The 22,390-nt window shown below is 36.3% G+C and overlaps 1 protein-coding gene across 3 annotated transcripts in view; it reads left to right on the forward strand.

Annotated features, from left to right (window-relative positions):
* Positions 1 to 17,062: 17,062 nt before the first annotated feature.
* vwc2l (von Willebrand factor C domain containing 2 like) overlaps positions 17,063 to 22,390 on the forward strand; it is a 71,582-nt gene continuing 66,254 nt past the window's right edge. Inside the window, exons 1-2 of one of the 3 annotated variants that reach the window (XM_087265809.1) lie at positions 17,063 to 17,601; positions 19,020 to 19,492. In XM_087265809.1, coding sequence (XP_087121935.1) covers positions 19,103 to 19,492 — 390 coding nt within the window. In that variant the 5' untranslated portion in view covers positions 17,063 to 17,601; positions 19,020 to 19,102. Of the gene's footprint in view, positions 17,602 to 18,973; positions 19,493 to 22,390 lie in introns of those variants that run through there. The other 2 variants (NM_001128564.1, XM_087265808.1) reach the window with 2 other exon arrangements.

A 22,390-nucleotide genomic window follows, 5' to 3' on the forward strand; every position in this document is an offset into this window, starting at 1 on the left:
ACATGTTCATATTAGTCAATAATTATACTGAAATCAATTAAAAACTGAAAACATTTAATTTGCACATATTTAAGCAAGTAAATAAATAGAATCAATGATGGGCTAAAATCTGCTGAATTCTGTGCATGCAGATTCCATGGGGGCCTAGTATTCAGAAATTAAGAAACTAAGAAATTACTGTTTCCACATTTGAGGGATGTGTGTGTATGACCTTGGAATAAGTGTTGCATTTTGATTGGTTGTGTGTTGAAAAGGAAAGCTTTCTGTTGGATTTTTGTGTTTTAGGTAAAGAATTGTGTGTAGTGTTTTGAAAAAAAAGTGTTTTAGGCCATTGAAAACAGAGTTCAAGGGTGAGAAATAGCTTCTGGTTTTTGAGATTTGCTGCGTAATTTTGCAATTTGAGTGAGAGGTTTCAGAAATTTTGTGACATGAAAGGATTTTGTGTGTAAGCGGTTGGAAAAACTGTAATAATAGGCAGGTAATAAGCCAGTAGTTACGTATACACATGAATTGTGAACTAATGTAAAGATGTAAAGTGGTACCAACCTTTAAATTATTTACAGAATTTTTTGTACAAATATTTTGTACAACTAGTGTTATGTGTACACTAGTGTTAATGTTATAATTCTTTATCCAATAAAAGCAGTCTTAACAACTCTTCTTTCAAAACAACCAAAAAAAAGTCCTAGAAAAATGTGTTTTATGTGACTACTTCTCATTTAACATCAACAGAGAGTTAGATGTTTACAGTTTACTCACTACTCACTTTTTTTAAAATTCTGACATTCAACAAGAAAATAAAAGTGAAGATTACAAGACCACAAGAACATACCAGGCATCATGTAGTAAAGCACCCTGTTGCTTCTGTCAGTAAAAGGCTTCTTTGCAGGTTAGGCGAAGTGCTGACAGCAGGAGGGCTGTTGTCAGGGGAGGGGTCTAGACGGCTTCTGTGCATATCCTCCGGGAGGCCTGTAATTGGAGCTGATTACATTGAATATATTATACCCAAAACAAATGACCTTCGCTACTGGCTTTATGAATCTAACTGATTGAGTGCAATCTCTTTCTGTTTTACTCGCACTCACAATCCCAAGCAGAAACGTGTGTGCTTATAAATGTACATACTGTATACGCACATGCACACACACAATAAATAAATAAACCGTATTCTTATTTAGTTACCTTCAAGTTGTTAAAAAATAAAACTATTGGTCAAAATTGTATTAACAGAAATAAAATAACAAAATTACAATAAATGAGAAACTAAAACTTAACAAAATTAACAAGTGACTGAATAACTACACTACCTGACAAAAGTCGTCAATCCCAGTTGTAAAAGCAATAAACAAGTGGCATTATCACAGATTCTGCAGAAAACACATTGGACCCAAGAATCTCACAGAAATCAGTCAAGTTTAATGAAGGAAAAATCATGATTTGGGATTACATTCAGCATACTGTAAGGGCGTACGAGAGATCTGCAGAGTGGATGGCAACATTAACAGTCTGAGGTATTAAGACAATTGTGCCTCCACAACAAAGCTACTAAAAAGCAAATAAGGTCAAGATGCTCTAGGATTGGCCAGCCCAGACACCAAAAATGAACATTATTGATCTGGGGTAAAATTAAAGAGGAGGCATTGAAGATGAATCTAAAGAATCTTGATGAACTGCAAGAGTCCTGCAAGAACGCTTTCTTTGCCATTCCAGATGACTTCATTAATAAGTTATTTAAGTCATTGCAGAGATGTATGAATGCAGTCCTCCAAGCTCATGGGAGTCATACACAATATTATTCTTTTTCCACTGCACCATGACTTTATATTCTATACTGTAAATTATTTCTGCTAAAACATGTTTTAACTTTTTCTTCATTTGACCAAAATGTTTAACTTCATATAGTATGATCTTTAATATGACAAAGATTGTCTGAGTTGTTCATAATCTTTACTTTGATTTGTTGCATGTTGTTTTGCTTTGTATTCAGTCTGTTCTCTTTAAACAATTATTTCATTTTTATTACTAAAATGTTAGCTTAAGAGTTAATGTAAGCTGTGCAAACACTAAACTTTGTTCTGGTTAACACTGGGTCTGTTAAACTAGAATTATTCAAACTAAATTGAAATACATGTAAATTAAATAGAATTTGTGTTCACAACTACTAAACTAAACTACTAAAACTAAACTAAAACTAACAAAAGTATCAATGAACGAGCTAAACCTAAACTGAAATAGTAGAAGTAGTAGTGGAAGAAATAGTAGTAAGCTTTATTGTCTTTGACAGGAAACTTGTTATGTGCATCACCATATTGCTGCAGACATGTTATAAAAACAAACAACAAAAACAATGCAAAATAAAGTTGTTGCAAAAGTATAATGCTAATTAAGATAAACTCTTGTTAAATAAACTCACTGAAACTGGTACAAAGTATTTCTTATATCGGTTCAACATACACTTGAGGACTCTGTACCGTATCTCCTACCAGAGGGAAGCATAATGTAGAAACAAAACAAAAAAAAAAGAAGGGTTGGATCATTCAGAATCCTTTCCACCTGATTAAGGACACAATTCTCATAAAACTTGAGGATTAAAATATTCATCGTGTCCAACAATTTTCCATCCTATCTTTAAGAGATGCATCAACTTAGATTGGCACTGTATAGCCAAACCACACTGTGATACCATATCTAACAATGCTTTCAAGAACAGCTTTATAAAACAGCATCAAAAGCCTCTTAAAATAGACGTAACCTACGTAAAAAAAATACAATCTCTGGTGTAAACGAGAGCAAACCCACTCAATGTGTGTTTTTCATTTAAAAGAACTGTCAATCTAAATGTCCCAGTACTTATAGGTCTCTGACTGAGTAATAGGATAGTTATGGACAAACACTTGACGATTGTCACTTAGAGGGCTGGACTGGGACAAAAAAAATAAATAAATCGGAACTGGCATTTTCAGCCAAAGCGGCCCACTACATACAATCAAAATGCTCCCCATCTGTGTACGCCCTTGAATATGTTTACCAACTCCTATTCTATAAAAGCAATATAAAGGAAATAATGAGAGTTGACAAATAAAAACTAAAAAATGTTGTTTATTATTGTAGTAAATTATAGTAATCCTCACTGAAAGTCTGTCTTGTGTGTGCCTTTGTGTTTTGAGGGAGCCTATATTAAATAATGAACATAACAAAAACTGCCTGCGGATGCACACAGTTAATGTTGATTAACAAAATAAAGTTATATATTAAAAGCAAGGTGTCAGAGACCCTTAAAAAGTGAAACATCAAAACATATCTTAAAGATTGTATATAGTCAATTAAATGAACTTAAACTATTTAAAAATGCAACGAATATTGATTTGGGCCCAAACTACAAAACAAAATAAATAAATAAAAAATTGTATTAGTTTTGCTTGAATTGCATACAAGTTTGATCATGTATAAATATCAATATAACTATGTTGTATAAATATTATTATAACTAAAAACCTACATCATGCTGACAATCAAAAACAAAATGACATGATATTACAGGCAATTGTTCTCTGAGTGCACCTGAAAAAAACTGAAATGACCCTCCTCATAAAGCGTGAGAAGCATACAGTTCTTTAGGATCAATATAATTAGTAAAATAAAGAGTTGCAGGTTAAAAAAACAGCATGGGAGGAAGTTGCTGCGGGTCTTGGTTCAGATCAAAAGTTAAAATAAAAAGTGTATTCATACAAATAGATAGGCACTCTAGATAGAATAATCAAAGATAGATTGATCTGTGCAACAGCTCTCGACAAACTCTGCACTGCAGATGCAGCCGGTGTGTGAAAGGGCAAACACCTGTGCACTGCTTCTGCTCGCGCTTGCGTGTATGCGTGCATGCGTGCGGTAAAACAAATATACACCGATGTTGCATGCTCACACAGAGCCCAAAATGGGAGATTGTGATTGGGTCAGCCCAATGTCAATAAAGAAAAGAACCAATGGGCTGCAGATTATGTCACAAGGGCCAAAAAAAACACATCTTATTTTTAGAGCGTCACAGATCTCATCATCATCAACTAATTAGGCAGAAAAACTCGATAGGCCGCTAAGAGTTTTATGTGCCGATCAGATTAAAAGAAGACGATTAGCCAGGCACAAAAAGTATGGCGGCCCAGCGGGAAACTGCCCTGTCTGCCAGATGGCCAGTCCGCCCCTGGTCACTAATAAACTTTGGGTCAAATACCATTCCTTCTGTTTTCTTAATATTTATTATTAGCTTATTTTTTATCGTACCAATTAACGAACCGGCTAATTTCTGACTGGTAGATAACACTAATATGATCATGCTCATAAAGTAAACAGTAAGGCTGGGTCATCGGAATATTTAAAAATAAAATTCTGTGAATTCTTACTTAAAATACTGTGCAAATTCAAAAATAATATCAAAATAAAAATGTAAAAATGCTAAACTATAATAACCTTTGTTGGCACACAGAAACACAGGGTCATTAAATGGAACTTAAATGGAGCATTTATTCTATGGAACACAAACACATACATAATAAAACATAGTCTACAGTGCTCTATCAAAACAAACCCTTAAAAGAATCATAAAAGTTGTAGTGTAGCACATGACTGTGAAGTCTGCTGAGGGCTTCATGTGAGGAACAAAAATCTGAAAAAATGAAGCTCTAATTGATCATCAAAAATGCAGAGAACATTGAATATGCAGAATGGAGACTGTGATTTTCAGTGTAGCCTGCAGCGAAGAGAAGATTTCCAGTAAAACAAATTTGGCACGACGTATTTATATTATACAGTACAGCCAACTGAACTACTTTCAATGGCCGTTTTTAATCTTGATCATATGGTCAATATCAAATTTGTATGAATTTCTTCAAATAAATCTATATTTGTATATCACATGCAGGGTAAATTTTTCACAATTATCGAAAAATTGAGTAAATAGTGACAAGGTTACATTTTCTCTTTTAACGCTAAGCTGTTTCCTTCTTAGCACTGGAGCCACAACATTTGTCCAGCATATTCTTGCTTGATGCAATGGAAAATGCCTGCTCTAGCAAAGGGGATGACTCCACAAAGAAAGCCTCAGACACCCTGCAGAGCACAGACATTGGATATGGCTCCTGTACACAGCAGTGCAACAGTGGCATCTGTGAGAGTCCTGAGTCCTGCATGTGTGTCCAGAGAAATAGCAGACTGTCAGACTAAGCTGGATAATTTGCAATTTGTATAAAACAGAATGCGCATGTATGCTTTGATACACAGCTTCTCAGAATGGTCTATAGGCACAGCTAGTGTTTTTCAGCTAATGATGAACTTTCGGTGAAAGGTTTATGTGACATTTTTCAGTTTCATAAGGTTGGTTTTACAGCTTTGATGTTGTAATGTAATTACAATGCATTCAGTTACATAGACTTAAGCATTCATTTAGTTGTTCAAGCCTAAAAAAAGATGAAAGACCATTTAAATGCAGGTGCAGTTATTAGCAGCAGGCTAGCACAGTATTTAAACTGCATTGAAAATACTGGGGTAAAATTTATTTCCATATTTTAAAGACATGGCGTGGAAAAATGTAATATAATGCAGTGCTTCTTGTTTGATCCGATTCCAACTTTATATTGTATCTCAGCCAGGTAGTGAAGATCTGCTTTGTGACGTTATCAGATATTAAACACAGCAATTTTGAATGAGATGACAATTCAAGGCCTGGGGCTGGCTAACTGAAATGAAAAGTCCATGTGCATACACCCTATTAGCTTAAATGTGCTATTAGTTTCAAATTCTACTTAAAATGTATCAAATGCTTGCGTTTTTTAAGAGGTTGTGTTTAAAAAAATAATGTTATCGGACAGATTTTTAGTAATTCTTTCAGTGTGCAAAAAGTGTATGGATGGGTCAAATACTTTAGATGCAATTAATGCAATACTTTATACTTTAGATGCAATTGAAGAACAAACTGATGTAGAAATCTCTAACAAAATCAAACACAACCAGCTTATTTTGATTTGGCTTGAATATGCACCTTTACCATTTTGGTTGCATAATGTATTGATAATCTATTCTGATTTAATAGTTTCAGAAGGGAAGGAGCTTGTTCTATGTGAGCCTTCTAAGTGACCATTTATTTACATATCACAACTATGGAAGCATACATTCATTTTGCTTCGGCTTATTCCCTTTACTCATCAGGGGTTGCCACAGTGGAATGAACCACCAACTTATCCAGCAAATGTTTTACACAGCGGATGCCCTTCTAGCTGCAACATAATACTGGAAAACATCCATACACACTCATACACTACGGCCAATTTGGTTTACTCAATTCACCTATAGAGCATGTCTTTGGACTGTGGGGGAAACCAGAGCACACGGAGGAAACCCACGCAAACATGGGGAGAACATGCAAACTCCACACAGAAATGCGAACTGACCAAGCAGCAACCTAACAGGACTCGTAGCAGCAACCTTCTTTCTGTGAGGCGACAGTGCTAACCACTAATCCCCCGTGTTACCCACGTTAATGTGCAAAATGGCAATGCAGTTAGTTAAACAGCATTGTATTTCTGTATTTTAATATGCATTTTCCAAGACAAATGTGCAATAGTTTGTGCAAAATGAAAATGAGTTATCATTTCCAAACACAGTTTTAATATGTAAAATGTATCCACATTATAGTTCTTTATAAGTTGGGGTTGACTTGTGAAGATTTAATACAGATTTACAATGTAAACTCTCTGTAAAAGCTTAAATTTGGCTGGTAAACATCTTCGAAAAAGTGTCTAAATGGTGTCTAAATTTACTGTCCTTACACATTTTTTCGTCCGCTCAGGTCAGCCGACCAGCTCCTCTAGAATGTTCCCAGGACCAGTCGAATGCTTAGAGGGGATCGAGCTTTTGCTTTGGCCGCACCTAAATTGCGGAATAGGCTGCTGTTGTATATTAGACAAGCCTCTTCCATTACTGTTTTTAAAACTCTTCTTAAAACCCACTTGTTCAATTTGGCTTTTAGCACAGCGTGAGATGTTGACATTTTATGTTTATTTATTTGTATTTTAAAGTATGAGCTACGCTTTGTTTTACTCTCTATTGTTAGCCTTTTGGCCAACTGTGTTGTTTTAAAGTGCATTATAAATCAAATTGAATTTAATTGAATTAGTGAGCATTACACAATAGGTAGGTGTGGCTCTGGTGCTCCACCTTCTTTGGCCAGAAAATCGTCGCCATTTAAAGCTCAAGCTCAGACATCCACAAACATTAGCATGGAAGAGTTGCTTAGGGCTAGGCCAATCATTTTAAATGAAATAGCAAATGTGATTGAGAAATGTGATTTGAATCACGATGTATTATAGACAAACGATTCAACTACTTTCATTAATTCAGCAGGACTGATAAACATAAGATTATGGAAAAATCTCAGAAGAATTTATTTCAACACTTGACTAGCTACGATGTGAGTTTGGAGTAAAAAATTGTGGTATTTCATGTGCAGCATTTTCTACACAGAGCCGTAACTCACTGAGAAGCCACAAAACATTGATTTCAATTATGAAAGTGATTTTGCGTAGTTTGTCAGTGTATTACATCTCTGTGTTGATTTTGCGTAGTTTGTCAGTGTATTACATCTCTGTGTTGTAACTGTTACCCCATCTGAAAGTAAGTGCTGGAGCTTTACTACAAAACTGTACTACAACTGGCTTTACTGACAAAATGTGCATTAAAATCACCTTCGATTAATTCCCGAGTAAAAGAAATTAAAGTGTAATTCTAAAAATTTAAAGGTTACATTTCCATAGGAATTATTTCAGTCATAACTAATTATTTCAAACATAGTGTTAAAATGAAAGATAAAGAAGATGTGCGCTTTTGTCACAAGCTTCACATTGGATTGTATCTTTTGAAAACCACAATAGTTTCTCACTACTTGAGCATACTGTTTTGTTACCATTGCTAATTATCTTTATTTTAAAAAGTGCACTATATTTATCTTTTCTGGTTCCCAATTAGAAGATGAGCAAGCTTTGTGCTTATTAAGAAGTAAAACTGCCTGTTCCAGTGGCCAAAACAATCCATCTGTGGTTAGAAGAAATGATAGGATGTTGCTCTGCTCCACTTCACAAGTAAAAGGAAATATTTTTGAATAGCATGACAGAGTTTTTAGACATTTCCTTCTACAAAAAGCTTGTTCCACGTCCATGCACATGCCTTTTCAGTTTTGGTTTTCGATAAAGTGTTTACATGCTTGATTTCTCTTGTTCTCTTTATAATTCAGTTATTTAACATATTATTTTAATAAAGTAAAAAAGACTCACTGAATCGTTCCCATTGTGCAGGAACATTTCTCCCTCTTCTTCTTCTTCTTCGGCCTTAGTCCCGTATGGTTGCGGGGTCGGCTCTTTGGAACAAGTCCTCCATTTAGACCTGTCACCTGGGCCTGTCACCCTTATACACTCACACACTCATACCCTACGGACAATTTAGCCTACCCAATTCACCTGCAGCATGTCTTTGGACTGTGGGGGAAACCGGAGCACCCGGAGGAAACCCACGCGAACGCAGGGAGAACATGCTAGAAACATTTCTTCCTATTATGGTTTTATTTATATTTGGAGCTACAGTGTTGATGGTGAAGTATTCATTCATTCATTCATTTATATTCCTTCGGTATGGTCTTTGCTTTAACAGAGGTCGCCACAGCGAATGAACCGCCAACTATTCCAGAATAGGTTTTACGCCGCGGATGCCTTTCCAGCCACAACACAGTTTTGGGAAACACCCATACACACTCATATTCTACAGCCAATTTTACTTTCCCAATTCACCTATGGACTGTGGGGGAAACCCGCATGAACACAGGGAGAACATGCAAACTCCACACAGAAATGCCTACTGACCCAGCCGGGACTTGAACCAGCGACCTTCTTGCTGTAAGCGTGCCGCCTTGTCTAAAGTAGAGGTTTCTTAATATTAACTTTGTTCTATAAACCGTGGTAGAAAAGAAACATCTTACTATAATATGTCTATATAAGCAACTGCTCACTAAACAAATTAAGGTTTAATTCATATGCACTTACAATGAGAATGCTTGCCTACAAAATGATGTTCACTTCATTACTTAAAACAACATTTAATACGTATGAATAAAAAATTTCGATGAGTTATTTTTGATAATCATCTTTCACTGACAATAAAGTAGCAAGTAAATCAATCTAATCAAGCCATATACATGCTATGATAATTATAAACGTGAAAATGATTAGAGAGCTATATTCAATCAAATGTCTACTCACCCACTTGTCAGTAAACAAACTCCATCCTTCACTCCAGCCTTAAATTCGTGTTCGCTCTCACTTTAGTTTGCTTTAAGGTCGTTTATTCATTTGTATTCATTAGTTCAACTGCTGTTAACCACAAGCAAACACAATGACGCCATGATTCTGAATGCTAATATGTGCACATTTACTGTTTTGTCAAATAATATACACTCATCGGCCACTTTATTAGGTACACATGTTAACTGCTCGTTAACGCAAATTAATAATCGGCCAATCACATGGCAGAAACTCAATGCATTTAGGCATGTAGACATGGTCTGGAAGATTTGTTGCAGTTCAAATAGAGCATCAGAATTGGGAAGAAAGAGGATTTAAGTAACTTTGAACATGGCATGGTTGTTGGTGCCAGATGGGCTGGTCTGAGTATTTCAGAAACTGCTAATCTACTTTTCATGCACAGCCATCTCTAGGGTTTACAGAGAATGGTCAGAAAAAAAGAAAATATCCAGTGAGCGGAAGTTCTGTGGGCACAAATGCCTGGTTGATGCCAGGGGTAAGAGGAGAATGGCCTGACTGGTTTAAGCTGATAGAAAGGCACACTTTGGGCCCATTAGAACCAATTGGGCATCATGTCAATGTCACAGCCTGCCTAAGTATTGTTGCTGACCATTTCCATCCCTTTATAACCACAGTGTACCAATCTTCTGATGGCTACTTGCAGCAGAATAACACGCCATGTCATAAAGCACAAATCATCTCTGATTTATTGAACATGATAATGAGTACACTGTAATTGAATGGCCTTTACAGTTACTAGATCTCAATCCAAGAGCACCAACAGAGCACTGACAAACTTGCAGCAACTGTGTGATGCTGTCATGTAAACATAGACCAAAATCTCTGAGAAATATTTCCAGTACCAGGTTAAATCTATGACACAAAGGATTAAGGCAGTTCTAAAGGCAAAAGTGGGTATAACCCAGTACTAGTAAGGTGTACCTAATAAAGTGGCCGGTGAGTGTATCGATAGTTGGCCAGTTTCGTAAGCAAAGGAGCTTCTCTAACATTCATTTACAGATATTAACATTTAATTCACAAATGTACACTTGCTCTTACCTATAAAACATGTATATTAAAAAAATGTGAGCCATGCAAATTAGGACATAATCTGAGTATGTTTCAGTTCATTTAGGCTACTTATGATCAAGTTTATTTTAAAACAATCAAATTCATGTTGCATAGCAAGTCAAAAGCATGTTCATATTCTGTACTCAGCAATTGTACTGTATGTTTGATGGTGAAAGCTTTACATATTGACGTGTAAAATAAAGCACATGAAATAATGAATAATGTCTAATCTATTTCATTGTGAATCAAGCAGTCAACAGAAGAAGAACTTGGTAGTGAAGCAAAAAAAATTTTTTTTTTTTTACTCCCAGAAAACCTGTGAATAACGGAGAGTGTGATGAATTCATTTTATTCCTCTCCAGGGGAGTCCACACCTCTGACGCAGAATTGGATTTGCTAGAGAAAGGAGGCTTTGGGACTGTGGCATTTTTGGAGAGGCCATATTTTCTTCTTTCAGCAGTGAGCACCCTTCCCTTTTTTCCTTTGATTAAAAAAAGGCGTAGCTACAGCTCATGCAAGACAGCAGACATACAGTATACAAATGAGACAATCCAAAGCTATTTTGGAGGTGGCTTTGTCCCCAGGCATGTCTTGCTGTGCCATTTATATTGTGGAACTATGAACTGCCTTAACCAAATATAATGCTGAGAAGTTGTGAGTAGTCTATTAATGGAGCCCTAATGGCTAAACCATTATAACGATGTTGAAGTCCTTACTGTGAAACGCATTGCCAAGGCAAAAAGGGGCTTTAGGAAATACACTGCTACTCCATTAGCTAATTGAATCTGAATGGTTTCTGTGGACGCTCCCTGATGCTTTTACCAGCGATTTGATCAGACCCAAATAGTCTGTGTTTAGAGCTCTGAGGATGGAAAACAAGAGGACAGTCTAAACTCTTCTGAGCCTCCGATATACACATGAAACATGAATTGAAAACACCCTAATGGATGATATATACTGTTGTGTTTTTAGTGTTTGTTATTCTGTGAATATATGAATATATTAATTATTCATTTGGTAGGCTTTGGATGGAAAGCTAATGATGCAGTCTGTGCCATAGCAGCTAGTGGTTCAGTATTGTAAAAATTGCCAAAAAACTGGCAAAATTTTGCTAAATGATTATCATTAAGTGCCCGTTCCTCGTTTTAAACTGTTATTTTAAGCACATTCATTTGCTCCATTATTTCAGTCCGCTTAGACTTTTACGATTGTTTACGTTCACTCGATATCTTTTTTCTTATTTCAGTGAGCTTCACATTGATTTACCGCCAAAATGGGCCACTGCAGTACATGACAGGGAATTGGAGTGAAATGTCAGTCGCAGTCCTTCAGTCTGTCACCCCTCTCCCATCCTTAATTGGTGAGTGTGACCGACCTTTGAGGCTTGGCAAGATCTCAGGAAAAAACAGTCAGTATGTGCGAGTTGTTTTGAGCTTACCAGTGGGATGCAACAAGGATATGTTTGGCCAAATATAAGGCTAGGTTGAAGCATTGAATTTAACTTAGTGAAAGTGAACTGGGTCCAGTGTTGCACCGGGCCTATCAACATTCATACCCATCACTATGTTGACAAAACCAGTGTTCTGCATAGTGAAAAGCTTATTTTATTATGAATATAGAATCAGGTCAAACATTTAACTTAGTCTAATGTTACTTGTTACCAGTTATCCTTTCACATTTATTGTTCGGACAAATACAGCCAGACAAATTTGGACAAAAATACCCTGTATACTGATAGTCAGTGAGACCCGCCAACCTGTTTTCACCAAGTAGGATATGTTCCTATGTTGATCCTGAAACAACATTCCAATCAGCTAATCAGAATTAAGGAATAAGTTTACCGTTTATGTTAAACTTAGGCTTACGGTAAGGTTTATGCACTTTTACATGATTGTTATTCAACTATTATTCCCCCCTGATTTTGGGAATAATTTACAGTTATGGTTGGAAATAGGTATAGATTACATTTTAGATGCTAATCCAGGATTGCATCGTACTTGGCAAAATCATGATGTGCCAGAGGGACCCTATAGTGCTTTATTTCTCTCTGACTTTCACTGTTTTAGAGATATTTATAATATTTTGGTGCAGTGTTGATTTGAGCCACAACATTCACTGTATGGACAAAAACAGTTGAAATATCCCTTAAAGTGAATATTTGCCAAGTCTAGAGCTGCTTTGGCCTCATTAACATATTGAATGGACAAAAATGTTTGAAATAATTTGTGCTGATAAAGTCAGTAGGGTTCAAAACTGTTTTGGAGCTCACTAACATCCATTGCAGGGACAAATTCAGCTGAAAATATTCTGCTTATCGATAATTAATAGGGTGGAATTATAGTTTAGTATTGACATCCATTGTTTGGATAAAAATAGTTAAAAATATATATATGTAGCAAAGTTTTGAGACCATTAACATTAAGTATATCAACAAATCGGCTTTATATATCTTTAATTAAAAAATACACTAGCTGACGAAAGTTTTGTCGCCTATCCAAGTTTTATGAACAACAAATAATAACTTGACTTCTAGTTGATCATTTAGTATCAGAAGTGGCTTATATGAAAGGCAAAGGCCTCTAGATTACACATATTTTACCAAAATAAAATATGATCATGCCTTGATTTTTAATTATTTAATAAGGACAGTAAGATCTAACATTGCTTAGACAAAAGCCTTGTCAGAAATATTGTACAGTATAGAATATGAAGTTATGGTGCAGTGAAAAAAGAATCAATCCCGTGTATGACTCCCATGAGCTTGAAGGACTGCATCCATACATCTCTGCTAATGACTCAACTTATTTTTAAAGTCATCTAGAATGGCAAAGAAAGTGTTCTTGCCGAACTCCCAGAGTTCTTCAAGATTCTTTGGATTCATCTTCAATGCCGCCTCCTTCGTCTTACCCCACACATGCTCAATAATGTTTATGTCTGGTGACTGAGTTGACCAATCCTGGAGCACGTTGACCTTCTTTGCTTTCAGGAACTTTGATGTGGAGGCTGAAGTATGAGAAGGAGCACTATCCTGCTGAAGAAGTTGCCCTCTTTTGTGGTTTGTAATGTAATGGGCAGCACAAATGTCTTAATACCTCAGGCTGTTGATGTTGCCATCCACTCTGCAGCTCTCTCACATGCCGGCATACTGAACGCAACCCCAAACCAGGATTTTTTCCTTCACCAAACAGGACTGATTTCTGTGAGAATCTTGGGTTAACGTGGGTTTCGATAGGTCTTCTGCAGTATTTGTGATGATTGGGATGCAGTTCAACAGATGATTCATCTGAAAAATCTACCTTCTGCCACTTTTTCAAATGATCAACTAGAAGTCAAGTTATTATTTGTTGCCCTTAAAACTGGGATCACGACAAGATTTTTGTCAGGTAGGGTTTACAAATACAGTTCTTTACAGTCAAAGTCAGTTAAGTTCTTTGCTGATTTTAATGACCATGGGCATTCATTATGTGGACAAAAATTGTTGAACTACTGTATTGACCTTATTCTCCAATACGGATGTGCGCTCGTTTGTGCGATTGTTTTAGAAATTCTGATTCAGTTTCCTTTGGGAGAAATTATTAGGAATAATAAACAGCAAAAAACAACATGCTCTACAAACATGAGAAAAAGCTGAAAAATATAATAAGAAAATATCAATTTGCAACATCAAGCAGCATAACAAGCAGTTTTTAATGTCTAAAACTTAATGGAAGTGAATGAGACCAGAAGTCTCAACCCAAAAAGATTCAAGTGGCTGCGCCCACTCGTACATGAAGAATAAGGTGAATATATTCAAAGTAAATAGAATCTATTGTTACTTTGGGCCACTTTGACATAAACTGTATGGACAAAGACAGCTGGAATATTCTATACAGTGAGTCAGATGGGTCTAGTATTGGCCTTCAAATGCCTTTCCAGGGGTAATATCCATGGTAAACTGTGATTTCTCCATGAATTCTCTCTTTAACAAACTGAAAACTCACCCAGCCTCTGCACAGCATAATTGTGAAAACCTGCTTTCCTTTTTGTCATCATTGAAGCTTGAAGTCATTCGATTCTCACAGTCGGATTCACCAGCATCGGTTGTGTTTAAGTCACATAATATCTCAACAGATCCTTTCAGACTGTTTAATAAGAGCTTGTGGACTGGTGTTATGATTTCTGTAATGAGAGTTACGACCCTAATCTGACCCTATTTCTGAACCTTTCATAGGCTGAGGCCAATTAGGGTGGGATCGTTTACAGGGGATGACACCCTCCGAACGAGAAAGTGAGAAAACATGCCCCAATTACCAAGCAGTGATGTCATCACTCGCGGTCAGACGCGCTTGATTCTTACATGATGTGACGGGTGTGCTGAGAGCCCCAGCGCTCATGTGAAAAACAGCGGCAGCTTCAGTGAGAAACACGCAGAGCAAGATCACGATAGGGAAGAAGCATAAGCTTCGTGACAAAAAATTCATTCGCCAGCTTTGACCGACGAGCACATTTCATATGTAGATATGGATAAAGTATTTCCTTTTATTCATTAGCACATCAGTGTAACCGGCTTGTATTTTCTCCACAGAGAGACTTAGTGAAGGAAGAGCGAGTGAAGGTTAAGCCAAAGGCACGCTAGACTCCATCTCCCCCTGAGGTATTCTTATTCGATTAGAGTCACACTGGGATGAAGACTCTAAGAGATAGTTTCTCATGTTTGGCTTTGCCCATACATACTCTGAAATGGGCCTAATGTATCTTGAGGGGCAGATAACCGAGAGCTGAAATGTCACATTTAAAAGCCAAGCATGTGTCCTTGCTTTTAGATACCTTTCTATTGATTTGCTCTACCATGTGAACAGGGTGTATTTAAGATGGGTCGCCATCATCCACTTTAAACGATGTTTGCATTCAAGGGTGAAAACCCACAGAAATCAGGCTCGCCACAATCACTTGTTGATCCACAAATGTACTCTCTAGGATGTTACATAACACGGTATTGTTTTGTCAATGGCTATAGTTATGTCAATAGCTAATTCTGCCATGTTATTGTTTGCACCCATTTTATGAGCCTTGGAAATTATATTGAATGTTCCATTCATGAAGAGAATTAGGTGATTGAGCAAGCCCACGGGAAGCTACGTTTAACTGCAGAACTTTTGGAGTTGGAGAGAAGCATAAACTGAGAGAAATTATTTATTAACAGCTGCCAGCGTCTCCATTTGAGGATGAACTTCTAATTTTGTCATTTTTACAGAACTTTCATTGCCGTGTTACCATGAGAACAATAATAATGCAGAAGCTGTAATTGTTTTGGTCCTGGAGACCATTAATGTAATGAGACACAGTGAGAATAGTAGCAAACAAACAAAAAAAGACAGCTTGTATAAGGCAGTAATATGTTTGTGTATGAAATACTTTTGTTAATTTATTATTATTATTATTATTATTATTATTATTATTAACATTATTATTTACAAGGTTATTTCAAATTTTCTAATAGGTTTTAAACGTTGTAAGACAAAGATATTGAACTGTTAATAAACAGCAATTTCCCATTGAAATGGATGAGATATAGATAACACATTTTCAAATACTTATTTTTCGACCAATTTCTTTGATTTGATTGTGTTCCTGCACCACTTTATCCTAAATTGTTGTGAGTATTTTCTTTTAATGGCATATAAACAAAATGTACAGTATATCAGACAGTTACTATGCCAGTTAAAGGGTTAAAGCACAACAAGATAAACCATTTTACCATAAAAAAAAATTGCTTTGTACTAAAGATTTACATTTATGAATCGAAAATTTCAGTGGGCATAGTGATAGGTTGATACTTTAAGATCGCCCCCTATTGACAAAATAAATAATTAGATTAAGTGATAAAACGGGAGAGCAATTGCTTGTCCTTGAAGAGTTCATGTGCTGGAAAAATGTGCAGTTGTAAATATTTTTAAAAGTAGGAGTTATGAGTGGTATAATCACAGAAAACATGTTTAAATCTGTCAAAATAAATAAAAATCGCATATAAATATTGTTTTCCCCAATAGTTTAGATATATAACATGTTTTTGCACTCTGCTGAAACAAAAATACAGCAAACACTCCAAAGTAAAATTGCATAATAATAAGTGATAAAATGAATATTTTTGGGGGATTTTGTGTCGATGTAAGAATAATATATATGATATTACAGCAAAAGTTGGTCTAGGCTTTGCATTGCTTAAATGTTCACGAAGGACACAAAAGGCACTAATAACGCTGCCTCCTTTGCCCACCCTCGGCTTACTATAAAATACAGTAATGCAGTGGCCCCTATGGGTTACCTTCCGCACAACAATTTTGCATATTTCTGTGCTTTCGGTTTACAGTTAATCAGGATATGCAAAGTGTTGCTCGGATCCACATTTTGTGACCGATCTCGATTTAATGGCTTTATAGAAACTACAAAGAAATCGCTGAGAAGAATTCCCCTCTGTTCCACGGGGACTGTCCTGTTGCACGTTTCGCAAAATTGTTAATGATTAGAGAAGCAACGAGAAAATCGTTGCATGAAGGCGCCGGTCTAGTGCAGAATGAAGCGGTGCTGAACTCTGAGATCGCCGCTGTCCGCGGTGCTGAACTCACTGTGAGGAGAGCTATTGAAGATGAAACGCTCCTCTGTTCTCATTCCTCTCCACACTCAACTTAGTAGCGCTGTCTCAGACGATGCTTTTCTGTCTGCTCTGGCGGCGCGAGCATCTCCGGTGTAGATAAACTTACTTTCACACTGGGGAAACGTAATGATATCGAATCTCTTCTCGTTTATTAAGTTGACATCAAATTGTTTTCTCGGCGGAGGTGCCGAAGACCAAATGGCGTTCCACCTGCAGTATTTGGGAGTTGATTTAAACGCCGCGGATGACTAGATGATCTCAAGAAGGAAGTGCATTTGTACAGCTGTTTTGGATCTTTTTTCCCGTCCTTTTCCATATCGTGAGAGGTCACTTAATGATCGGGGAAGGATAATTGCGTTTCTGGATATGTCGTTACAGAAGTGGGCATGATCAGCTTTCGCTTGTAAATATTAAAGACGCTCGGATTATCTCTTCTGTTGGAGTAAGCACTATTCTTCCTCTAACTCGAATTGGAATGATTTTTGTGGTCTTATCATCACGAAGGTGCACTTGCTCGCTTGATTACGATTCCAACAAAGTGGAGCCAGACATTTCAGCGCGGTAAGTCTAATCCAGCCACTTGATTAAATGTGTAATATTGGAATGCTTCAATGAAATACGATAAGCATGTCCACAATAATATTATTTACTTATGCATTTGTCCAAACGTTCAAGGCAAATAGTCTCTGCACAGATGCATTCAGCATGCCAGAGGCAGTCATTTTATTACGGTCTAGACACATTGTCAATACTAGACTATCTTTCAATGTAAAAAAGAAACTCTTCCTTTGAAGTGCTTTCCTCTGGCAGCTTATGTGCTTTTCTAAGTACCGAATCTCACACTACTGTGCCGTTTTCTGGTTAATTTCTCGTGCTTTCACGAGTGAAGAGGCATTTGGACCGAAGCCCATTACGCACTCGTTAATGACACAAAAACCGTGTCGTTTCTTCGGGGCTCTTGGAGTAGATGAAATTTGGAGCGTAGAAATGTACGGACATGGTCAATGCACACCCATCTGCAGTGCTGTGAGGGATTAGAAGCTGGGGAGCTACCTGTTGTCCCTGGGAAATAGACAACTTTGTTGAGCATTGTCGATATGATTGGGATTATCTGGGTTTGTATTTTGTGATTTACTTTATTCGTTAGACACTATATTTTTCCCGTACACATGCTTAAGTTTTGATGTTTCCCAAAGTATTATCTTCACCATCTCCCTTTCCAGTGCGTACTCACACCAACCAGAGCATACATTCAGAAGGAAAACACACCTCGTTTATGAGAGTTGAATCTTCAGATTTCCATGGCTTCTTCAGCTGGTAGAAAATTCTGTATGGGAATAAAAGACTGAGGATGAACTAGTATGGGAGACAAAGGCTGCTGTTTTACCACCCAATAGTAATTAGCAACACGAGTGTATTTACCAACACATTCATGATCAGTATTCTCATGAGGACAGAACATTATTCTAAGTATCAAGGGAATAGTAACATTTACTGTGTTTTTTAACTGGATTTGTAAACTCTCAATTAGTAGGCCTACCCTGAAATGTATTTAATTGGATAAATATACACGATATACCCCTTGATTGGCCGGATTGGAAGGATATTTTAATTTTTTTCCACTATACTTCTACTGGACTCAGAATAATAAATAAATTAGAAACAATTCAAAAATAATAAACAATTTAAATTGAATATGTTTGATTGGTGTTACGCATGAATAGTGGAGTAGGGAACAACAACGCTGCACGCATTATTGCAACATTGAATCCTACAGTTTATGTCTTTATTTCTCTACCGTGTTGCGGTTATTTAATATAAAATCAGTGACATATTGCAAAGTAAAATGATTATTAGGGTAAAACATTCTTATTTGAGGTAACTTTTCAGTAAACTGCCATGACATGTCCATCTATCAGTTAAGACAACAAAAATGCATGTCCAGTTATCAAGCTTCGGATTGTTTACATTTCTTTCAGTGTCATATTTGCAGCATGGAGCCTTACAATTTAAGGGATCTGAGACACTCTCCTTGAATGCGTCAAGACAGCCGCGGCGAAGGATGGGCCCTTTTCTCCCGGCGATTTGCGTCGTGCTGCTCGCCCTGAACGCCGCTGTCTCGCCGGCCTCTGTCGGCCCTGAGGACTATCCCGCCGCGGACGAGGCCGAGAGAACTGCCAACAATGACATCATTTTCGATGACTACCGAGGGAAAGGCTGCGTGGATGACAGTGGCTTCGTGTACAAGCTCGGGGAACGCTTCTTCCCGGGCCACTCGAACTGCCCGTGCGTGTGCACGGAGGACGGACCGGTCTGTGACCAACCCGAGTGCCCTAAAATACACCCCAAGTGCACCAAGGTGGAACACAACGGTTGTTGCCCCGAATGCAAGGAGGTCAAAAACTTCTGTGAATACAGAGGGAAGACGTATAAAATCCTGGAGGAGTTCAAGGTAGGAACACGCTGTCTGTCGAATTTTTATTATGTGCGGGTATTGAACTGTTTAACATACACGTCTCATTCCAGTCAAAACTTGAATTCAACCTTATAGGAGAATTAATGTTTATAAATTACCCAAATGGAAAAAGCTTCTCGTTTTTGATGAATTCAGGTGGATTTATACAGTTTCAACTGATAGATCATGTTCAAGTTTCACTATTATGCCTCAGGGCTCTTAACATACAGTAGTCACTAAAAGGGGTTTTTACAGCAAATGCCATACCATTTATTATTTTATTCCCTGAGGCATAAAACGTTAGAATTAACAGTTTATAAAGGGATAGTTTACTGTAAAATTAAAATTCAATCATCATTTACTCACTCTTGACTTTTTCCCCACTGTAAAACATGTTAAATCAGTACAACAACAACAAAAATAATCCTTATTTCCTTTTTTTTTTTTTTTTTTTTTTGTTTATTCAACTTTTAAAACACATCAGCTGCTCTGACCTAAAACTATTTGTCAGTAATACAAAAAACAATTTATTGGGTTAACAAGATTTTTATGGAGAGCTGAACTACTCTGTAACAAAACTTAAGTTGTGCCAACTTATTTTTTTTTTCTGTCTGCAGAACTGGAATGCCTAAAGTTGAAAAATAAAAATCCTTATTTCCATTCGATTTTTTCTTGTGTACTCAAGTTTGTTTGTTTTTTTTTTCACCTGTAATTGATAGAAAAAGTACAGGCCCTGACAAGTTGAGTAAACAAAAAAACTCTTTTGGAAATTGAGACTATTAAACAATACATTGTCAGAACAAACAAACATAGTTTAATTGAGAAAAAAACAGGAAGGCCTGCTTCACACGTGAAGCATTACAAAGCATGTTTCCTTGTTTGTCCTGCCATTTTTTGATCCTTGTCTTTACCATTATTGTTGTTTTACTTCCTGTCCTGTTTCTAACTCTGTCTAATAGATGTTTTGTTAACATTTGTCTCTGTTTTGTTTTTTTCAATTGAACTATGTTTGTTTGTTCTGATAATGTATTTTTGCTTAGTACCAATTTCCTACTTACAATAGTTTCTTTTTTTTTTTTTTTAGTTGAGTACACATTGACGCCAATGGTGTAGTGGTTAGTGCTTTGAAACATGCACTCCGATGTTCATGGCGACCTGAGTTCAATTACCGTCTCGAGGTCCCATGCCAATTTCTCCCCTTTCTTCTCTCCCCACACTTTCCTATCTATACTCTCTGCTGTCCTATCAATTAAAGAAAAAAAAAAAAACGTTGAATACACAAGAAAAAAATGAATAGAAAAAAGGATTATATATTTTTTGTTTAATCAACTTCAGGCATTGCAGTTCTACAGACAAAAAAAATTTAGGTTGGCACAACTTAAAATGTTTCGTTACAGGGTAGTTCACCTCTCCGGAAAACCATTAAATAATCTTGTTACCCAAACTAAATACATATTTTTTTTATTACTGACCAATAAGTTTAGGTAAGTACAGCTGATGTTTTCAAAAGTTGAATGAACAAGAAAAAACTAAAGGAAATAACGATTATGTTTTGCTTTGTTTTTTGTACCCACTTAATTTTTTTACAGTGCACCAGTTTGATTTTTACAGTACACCAGTTAGATTTTTTTCTTCCTTTTTTTTCCAATTTTTTTTCTTTTACAAACAAGTAAAAACCTTTAACTATTGACAAAGTATTTATTTAATACAGATATCAATGATTACAGGTTTCAAACATTCTTCAAAATATCTTCTTTTGTGTTATATATTGTTTTTTATATTATATATTTTATTTTTTATATATATTTTGTGTACATCATCCCTTTAAGCATCTCTGACTTTTTTCATTTTAACTCTAGATGATGGTTATCAAAACCCAAAGTGTCAAAAAATGTTTCCAAAGATACATGAACTGTGAATATTAACCAAATTATTCAGCAACTGTTAGTGTTTGGGAAGGTCATTTTTGCGAAAATGCCTCTGACAGTGAGGGAAAGAAGGACAACGATATAGCCTCGGAAAACTTTTTACAGAAATCTCATTTTGCATGCTATTCTAATCAAATTTGAAATGTAAACTCACGAAACACTTGGCTTTTAAGGAATATTTTTCCAGGAAATTACATGAATGTTTTCTTGTAATTGTATATGAAAAAACAAATATTGAACAATACAATTTTTTTCTTAAGACTTAATAATGTATAACTTTTTATATTTTTGAGCATGAAACTTCACCTTTTAGCACAGTAAAGCCCAAAGTCTTCTTTTCAAAGCTAATTTGTGTCTGTATAGCTTTCTGGAGTCAAGAACTGTTACTATTTGAAGTTAGGTAGGTGTAAAACCCCAAAAAGTGAGTGCTGGCTAACAGGTTAAAATAAGTTTTCTTAGAAAGTTGTGTCAAAAGTAATTTTTCACTATATAGAACCTTTTGTGAAGTAGAAGAATACCAAGGATGATAAAGGCTCTTTGTGTAACCACGTCAATAAAGAAAATGTATTTTTAAGAGAGTAAGACTGCACACATGACAAGATTTTTCAAATTCTTGTCTCATCAAAATCGTGAGAGAATTCTTAAAGTTGCTTTCAAGACCACATACAAATCAACACACCACTACGTCCTTCAACATACGTGTTTGTGTGGGTGGGTCTGTGCATGAGTGCATCATGGCATAGTTTTCTTCTTGTTTTCGTCCAGCTCATTGTGATAAGCCCTATCCATCACTATCAGCTGTAATTTGATTAGAACTGTGCTACAGAAAAAAATCCTCTCGACAAAGCAATCCATTTAAAACTAGCGTGCATTTTCTCTTGACTTTAGATTCAAGTTATTTATATCGATCGGATGAAGAAAGCAAACCAATCAATCATACAACAAAGCACTGAAGCCGTTTTAAAAA

This window comes from Danio rerio, chromosome 9 (assembly GCF_052040795.2).
Source record: "Danio rerio strain M-AB ecotype USA chromosome 9, GRCz13ab, whole genome shotgun sequence".
Lineage (NCBI taxonomy): Eukaryota > Metazoa > Chordata > Actinopteri > Cypriniformes > Danionidae > Danio > Danio rerio.